Source organism: Rhipicephalus microplus, chromosome 1, assembly GCF_043290135.1.
Source record: "Rhipicephalus microplus isolate Deutch F79 chromosome 1, USDA_Rmic, whole genome shotgun sequence".
Taxonomy (NCBI): Eukaryota; Metazoa; Arthropoda; class Arachnida; order Ixodida; family Ixodidae; genus Rhipicephalus; species Rhipicephalus microplus.
The window spans coordinates 173,352,180-173,359,882 of record NC_134700.1 but is presented as its reverse complement, the minus strand read 5'-3'; the positions used below and the strand labels follow the sequence as shown (position 1 = coordinate 173,359,882).

The window sequence follows — 7,703 nt, the reverse complement described above, 5'->3', positions numbered from 1 at the left end:
AGAGGATGAAGTGGTGCTGGGAGAACTGCAGAATGGGTTTCGGAAACACAGGAGGTTGGAAGACAATCTGTTCTCACTAACGCAGTGCATCAAAATAGCGAAACAGGAACACAGGCCCCTGTGGCTAGCATTTTTGGATATCGAGGGAGCGTACAATAGCGTGGTTCAAGAGGACTTGTGGGGAATACTAAACACACTAGGCGTGGAACATGTAGTCACTAATCTTTTAAAGGATATCTATAAAGGTAACAAGGTAGTTATAAAGTGGGAAAAACAGGTATCCAAGCCTGCAGAAGTGAAACGGGGGCTTAGGCAGGGGTGTTTCCTGTCACCCTTATTATTCATGATGTACCTACAAGGATTAGAGTCCAAATTAGAGGGAAGTGGACTGGGCTTCAACCTCTTTTCAGTCAAAAGGAAAACTCACTGATCAGGATCTACCAGCATTAATGTACGCAGATGATATAGTGCTAATGGCCGACAACAAGGAAGATTTGCAGAGATTGATGGACATCTGCGGTAATGAGGGAGATAGGTTAGATTTTATATTCAGTAAGGAAAAATCAGCAGTCATGATTTTCTATGATGACGAAGGTAGTGAGCTTAGAATACAGGAGGTAACGCTAGAGATAACAGATAAATACAAATATCTGGGCGTATGGATAAGCAATAGGACCGACTACCTAAAAGAACACGAAATATACGTGACGATTAAAGGAAACAGGAATGCAGCAGTGATGAAAAATAGGGCACTGTGGAATTACAATAGGTATGATGTTTTGAGAGGAATATGAAAAGAGGTCTTAATTCCTGGGCTGACGTTCGGCAATGCGGCCTTGTGCATGATATCAGAAGTTCAACCAAGATTAGAATTTAAGCAACGTGGAGGAAGCTTGCTTTAGTAGTTCACGAGAGTACACTAAATCAGGGAGTACAAGGTCATATGGGATGGACATCATTTGAGGGCAGGAAAGCTAGCAGCAAAATAAAATTTCAGAAGCTATTGAGAGAAATGGGGGAGGAGCGTTGGGCTAGGAAGGTTTTCAGCTACTTGTACATGAAGAATGTCGATACAAAATGGAGGAAGCGAACCAGGAAATTGACTGGTAAATACTTAGAAAACAGCAGGGGGACAAACCAAAAAGAACTATCGGTTAAGAAGAAAGTGAAGGAAACGGAGACTGACATGTGGAGAATGGGCATGATTAAGAAGTCCGCACTAGAGACTCATCAAAATTTCAAGCAGGAAATTGCCAAGGAAAGAATTTATGATAATACTTGGTGTAGTTCTCTACTGTTTGAGGCCAAGACGGGAGTTCTGCGAACCAAGACATATTGGGCCAAATACGAAGGGGTACACACAGTATGCAGTGCGTGTGGAGAGGAAGAAGAAACTGCCGAACACTTGATAATGTTCTGTAAAGGGCTGCACCCTATAGTTCAGGATGATGGCGCAGAGTTTTTCAAAGCACTGGGGTTTAGAGACAGGGAGGGCAAAATAGACTTTCAGCGGTTAGACTTGACTAGAAGGAGGTTATCTGATTGGTGGCTAAAGTCAAGGCACGAGTGAAAATTAAACCCTTCACTGCAAAGTACGAATCCTCAACCTCACTATTTAAAGGAAAAAAAGATAAATTGAATGGTTAGTTCACTAAGTATTACGGCTAGGTGGCGTTAGCCGCCGCCCGATCTAAAGGGTACAGCCCCATCCATCCATCCTTCTATCCATGCATCGGTCCGTCCGTCCGTCCGTCCGTCCATCCATCCATCCATCCATCCATCCATCCGTCCGTCCGTCCGTCCGTCCGTTCGTCCGTCCGTCCGTCCGTCCGTCCATCCATCCATCCATCCATCCATCCATCCATCTATCCATCCATCCATCCATCCGGTAGCCGCCTTTTGCTGGGCCACAGCGCGCGACCCATTTTCCTTGGGCGCAGTCGCGGCCTGAAATAGCTTCCGTTCCCAGAGTTTCACCATGTCAGCTAAATACTCGTTCTCCGACGGCATGGCTTGGTCAGCGGAGGTGGCCTCCATCGTCACAAGTTGAAGTGTGGTCGGGTCATAGCCCGTAACCGTGGTAGTTGCCGCCATCGCACCGAGAAAACTCGGGCGTTGCGGAGCTAGGCCCGAGGTGGTATCCACTCGGAGCAGAGAACTTGGCGGTGACAATGAGGCTAAAATGTTTATCCACTGGCGTGAAGAACCGCAATAATCCTTGATCACTGACGGAGCCGATGCGGCAGCGTCCATCACCGTCGAGCGCTCCGCGCGTCTCTGCGCTCATAGTTGACACCGTTTGAAGGTGGGGGTGCTTGCGACATTCGGTTGAATCCGCCGATTTTTGAGGAGTAGGAAAAAGTTGCTCCATGAAGTATATATCGCGAAGGAGCTGCTCCGGATCCGCCAATGAAATATAAAAGGGGCACTCCTAATCTACCAATAGAATAGATTCGCTCCACGTGGAGCAGAAGAAAGTATTACTGGAAGTGCTCCAAGTCTGCAAATGGATGGCACCATAAGAAATGCATTTGCAGTAAAAAAAAGTTCTGCAATTGTGTTCGATATGAAAACCAAAGTGAGCGGAACACATGCTGCTGCTACGAAATCTTGAAACCGACCAAAAAGGCGTTAGCATACTGAATTTATAGTCAACGCAAATTTCTATATACATGATTTCCTTATTCTTCGAGTGCCTGGAACATTACATAGTATTTGATAATAGTCATATGCTTCTGCCTAAACTATCTTCAAGTACTCTGAAGCCTTCAATCAAGTGATAGTTAATAGAGGCAGTGTGTAACAAAATCAGCAAATGTGGCTTTCTCAGGTAAGAGGGCCGCGTAATGTTTAGTCTTAGAGTTCATGCGTAATTCATTTATCTTCACTAAACAAACGCTCTGTGGTCATTTGGTATACACCCAGTACTCTAAATCGTTAAACCTTTTTTTCTACACACACACAGCGAAGCAGCTCTCCCATAGTACAGCACCAAGTACTGTAAATTGTTAACCACTTGTTTTAAACACGCACAACGAAGCGGCTTTCCTTCGAAGATGGCCCACAGGTTTCTCCAGAGTAAGGGAAGGACAGCTGAAGTTTCAAATTGTTCCGCACTGGACTTGCACCCACTCCATTACGCATGCATAAGTGGTAGTCAGTGAAATGTGATTAACTCGCTCTTTTTCAATTGTCCTTGTCACATTGGTATACGCAGTGATAAATTAGATTTTGGTACTCAGTTGTAAGATAACTACACTGTCTTGTTTTCGTCGTTTCATTTGTGTATTTACAAGTTAATTGTACAATAAAACTTTCTTTTCTCGTCTGCATTTGCATTGAAAGGTGACCACAGGATAGCTGATATGTTTGACAAGTTGTTGGCAGGGCCGCTGAAAGTAGAGCTCTCTCATCCGATTAGGGCTGCAGGGCATAGAGTTTCACACAATAATACCTGGAGAGGAATCTGGTGCTACGATTGGTTACTTCCATGGGAATATGGGGAGTACAGACATCAAATTAGATAGGGTTAGCTAGCGAATTGTCTACGGACTTTTTTCTACAGTTTCAGTTTGTGCGCCATCATGCCAAGACTCAGGCTGTGCCTTGATATTTGCTGAATGTGTTAAACGCTGAAATGCTCAGCCAACACATGGGGCACTGCAGTCGATCGGCAGATGTACAAAACGACAAAAGCAGCATCATAGTAATAGTGTTTTCTAATAACATGTTTTTTCTCACGAGCGCGTATTGCCTAAACTCATTTTACATCGGCTGCAAAGCGATGATGAAGCTAAGTAGACTCACCGTCATGCTTTGCTGACTCGACTTCACAACAAAACTAGAGGTGCATTGGGGGCAGACCACAGGTACCATTGGAACAGACGCACCTAGCGTCGCAGCAGACTCAATGATAAGTGTTTATCGCTTAATACTATACTGTTATTTCCATAAATAGACAATACATACTGCTGAGAGAAAAAAAACAAGCATGTTTGTTTTCAAGTATTGTAAAAAATTATTCATTAAAACTTGATGTCAAATCTGGAACGTAATGGCAGAGGGATGCAAACCTCAATGGTTGAATTTGCCCAGGTTTCACTTTTGCCGCCTGGTCACAAAAACATTTTGCAATCAAATTTGCGTATAAATATTTGAAGCAAGTTTCAAATCAATGGAAGGTCATATCACTTTGTTTTACACTTGGGAAAGAAGGGTCCCGAATCTCAAGAACGAAATCCATCCGAAGCGGATCCGAAACCCCTATTTCCCATACTTTTTATGGTATACAAGCGCCGCTGAAGGAGTCCGCGTAGACACTAGCGCCAGATTCCTCTCTATGTATTATTGTATAAAACTCCATGGCTGTATGGGTACAGGAAATATTCTCTGAATTATTTTAGCAATCCAACACTAACTGAAAGTATTGGTTAGATTGACTTTTTCAAAACGTGCAGTGTGCTCCCTTCATTAGTGAAAATAAAAGCGACAGCCCTCATGGGAGCATCTCTGCGGAGGCTTGTGTTGCGGTGGGGATGCGTCGCTTTCTGGAATCATGGCGTCGCCGGATTTACTCGAGTAGACGCTACACTGAGATTCGCTTGAAGCCGTTCTTAGAGCTCCTGCGTTGACGCCCGTTTCAACCAGGTCAACGCAGTGCGCATCGCTGCTGCTTCGCATCCCATCAGGGTTACCTTGTTTTCAGAAAGGCGAAGTTATAACTATTACCAAAGTGGTGCAGCGTTTCAAAGAAGATGCAACGCAACCGACTATGTCAACGACGACAGTTCAGAGGATGCTGAAAAAATTATGGACCCTCTTCTCGAACGGAACCCTGACGAAATGCGAAGCAGCAGCGGTGCGCACGGCAAGAGCGGTTTTAAGCGAAGCCTTGTGTAGCCTTCCTTAGAGTAAACATTCTTTTAAACGTAAAGACACGATAGGCCGGTTGGGTTTTGTGTAAGTTTCATCGCAGATAAACGAGCCGAAAGAGTGTTTTCGCTCGGCGTGCAGTCCAGCGTTGAAGATGGTCTCGAGGCTGGAGCGAGCTTTGAGGGTGTTGCGAGCTGGTGGTGGAGCCAGCAGCTGCGGGCACTGCGGTAAGCAGGCTGCGGTTCAGAAAGTGCGTGACGTAAGCGCCGAGCTTCTAGAGAAGCGTGCGATGGTGTGTAACGTCAACGCGCAGCTGCGGCGTGACCTATTTCGTACCGCTTCAACACCTGCAGTGAAGGGAACGCGTTGCGGGGCGTTCGTACGGACGCACGTACATGTGGCATTGCACACGGGAGTCCAGGATCTGCTATGCATCTAAAGATCACCGCCCAAGCGCTCCGTAAATATAGTTAACCAGCGAAAGGTGAAACGTGCGGTCCGGTGTTTTTACTGTGGGTTGAACCCGACGTGGCACTGAAGCCTTTCACAATTACTGGTTACATGTTTGTGCTTTTTAATGAGACACACTTCTCGCTCGGGTTTACCACAGCATTTGTAAATGTGAATGTATTTGTTAGTCGGGATACGTCACGCATCCGGTGTTATCCGCGGTGGTGTCTTCGCGCCAGCAGGTGTTATCTTCCCGTTCTGACAACCTCAGAGCTGGGCATAAAGCAGATTTGTGTTCAACAAAAAGGGTGTGGTCTCGCGTGCATGGTGAATCGCTTACCAGCCTTTTAAATTACGGCGACTGGCACATTTATCTACACAGTGTACGTAGGTGATTGAACATTTGCGTGTTTTAATTTTGATATTATGCCAAGAAGGCGAACTTTTTGTCGCTACGGTACAAAAGTGGTGCTGGGAGTGGGCGACGGGTCGAGTGCGGTCTTCCAGTTGAACAGGTAGTTCTCCCACTGCAGGTGACGGAAGAGTTCCTTCAGGTTGTCCTTGTTGACGTAGTAGTCGAGCGTCTGTACCTCCACCTTGTCGAGCACGGCGAAGATAACGATGGCGACGCGCTTGAACAGAGTGTCCGGCCACCACTTGATGTCCCGCTGGTTGATGGCCTTCATGTTGTAGTGCACCACCGTGTCAAAGTAGTCGTCGAGCTCGATCTGCGAATGCAGTTCTCCATAATGCCTTACTTTTACATGTTATCAGTGTGAGATAACAACTACTATTGCCAAGAAAAGCATAGGCGATGGTATTAAAGGTATTTACGTTATGTCAAGAAAGTAAAGAGGGTGAAAAGATGACTTGCCGCCGGCAGGGACCACACCTTCAATCTCAGAATGACATGTTCAATGCTCTACCAACTGAGCATTGAACCGTACAAAGTTGAATCGCTTGATCAAGGAACGCGTAATTTGGTGGTTGCGAGTTTCGTTCGTGGTTGCAGCCTCGACTAGAAGTAGCTTCGCTGATAAACCTCAGCAGTCAACAGGGTTGTACTGTCCGCATACCAAATCGGCGTCCAGCAAAGCAAGTAGCACTCGCAGTACAGAGCTAGCGTCAAGCATATTTGAACGTCGCCGGAAATTTGATTAGCGTATATGACGCGTCGCCTTTATGTACGAGTGGCAGTGAGTTCAAAACGGTAGCTGGTGTTCACGTGCACTCGCTCGGCTTGATAGCTGATTTACAAGCTCATATAGTATAGGAAGACTTATCTTATTCATTTCATATATTTCGCCCATGCACGCAGATACCAATTAATTGGTTAATTTTTACGAGAACTGTTCTATCTCGACAACTCTACAATCGGTGTTCTTACTTTCATGGAGAAATTATCACTCGTTATGCTCTTGTAACACTCTTCCACGCCATAAAAAGCGTTACTGAAAAAAAGAATAAAAAAGGCAATGAGTCGTATGTATTTTGTGTCAGCGAGAAGTACTGGTTCGAAGCAACAGCTCTTTGAGTACCTCGTAAATTTAAGCGACCACAAAACGAGACAACGGGAAACAGCAAAGAACGAAAATACCGCTCGGAATGAACTTTCTTGATAATGCAAATGCTCTTGAACATATAAACTAGATCTTTTTGTATGTGTACTTTTATCCTACGCAGTATATAAACGTTAGCTTTCATGGATTACATGCAGAAGCGTATAGAAAAGTGCGTGCTTGGGCCTCGCAGCTTTGACTGTGCTGCCGTAGACAGTTTTTGCGAGGTATAGACATCCCTGGGCGGATGAGACTCACTTTGATCATGGAGTAGTAAAGGACAGCGTGCTCGAACTCTGCAGCGTAGTGTGGGTTGAAGTCGTGCACGTGGGTCCTAAGCACGAGCAGCATTATGTGTCCCTGGTTGAGGAACTCGTTGAGGCGCCAGCGGAACACTTCGACGCGGCTCGGGTGAAGCTCGGCGTTTTCGTCCACTTCGGGCAGCGGCGGCTCGGGCGTCTCGCGCAATGTCGGCGGCCACGTCAGCATGCCCTGGCTCTGGCGTCGGTGCATGGCTCGCCTCATTCGGATCTCCTGCTGCGGTCTCCACCTGCTCACACCCGATATGCAGCTAGCCGACGTGGAACGCTCGTGATGTGTGCCAGAGGCTGATGATGATAGCGATGATCCCGTGTTAAGGCCTGTACCCACTTCTTTTAAATGCATGGGTGTCTTGACGAAGCACATGGCAAGCATGCTCTCTTTGTCGAGGCTATTACAAAAGTTTGTGTACTGATGTCTACCATACATTCTTCTGCGGACCTCCACCAAAATTTGAGCTAAAACACACTGAACAGTGTAAACAAAGCCAGGGGGTAAAAA

At 46.0% G+C, this 7,703-nt stretch overlaps 1 protein-coding gene across 1 annotated transcript; it reads right to left on the bottom strand.

Moving 5' to 3' along the window:
* Nucleotides 1–5,714: 5,714 nt before the first annotated feature.
* Nucleotides 5,715–7,486, bottom strand: LOC142769012 (uncharacterized). Its single transcript, XM_075871769.1, has 2 exons — nt 7,140–7,486; nt 5,715–6,050 (listed from the first exon to the last, which is right to left on the bottom strand). The coding sequence occupies exons 1-2, from the start codon at nt 7,404–7,406 to the stop codon at nt 5,775–5,777; spliced, it is 543 nt and encodes a 180-aa protein (XP_075727884.1). The 5' UTR covers nt 7,407–7,486; the 3' UTR covers nt 5,715–5,774.
* Nucleotides 7,487–7,703: the final 217 nt, after the last annotated feature.

What these genes read in the sequence shown, in the direction of transcription:
- LOC142769012 (XM_075871769.1), bottom strand. Translation starts at nt 7,406, where the DNA reads ATGAGGCGAGCCATGCACCGACGCCAGAGCCAGGGCATGCTGACGTGG. An exon ending in TTTACTACTCCATGATCAAA is followed by an intron (nt 6,051 to 7,139) that starts GTGAGTCTCATC and finishes CTGCATTCGCAG; the next exon opens with ATCGAGCTCGACGACTACTT.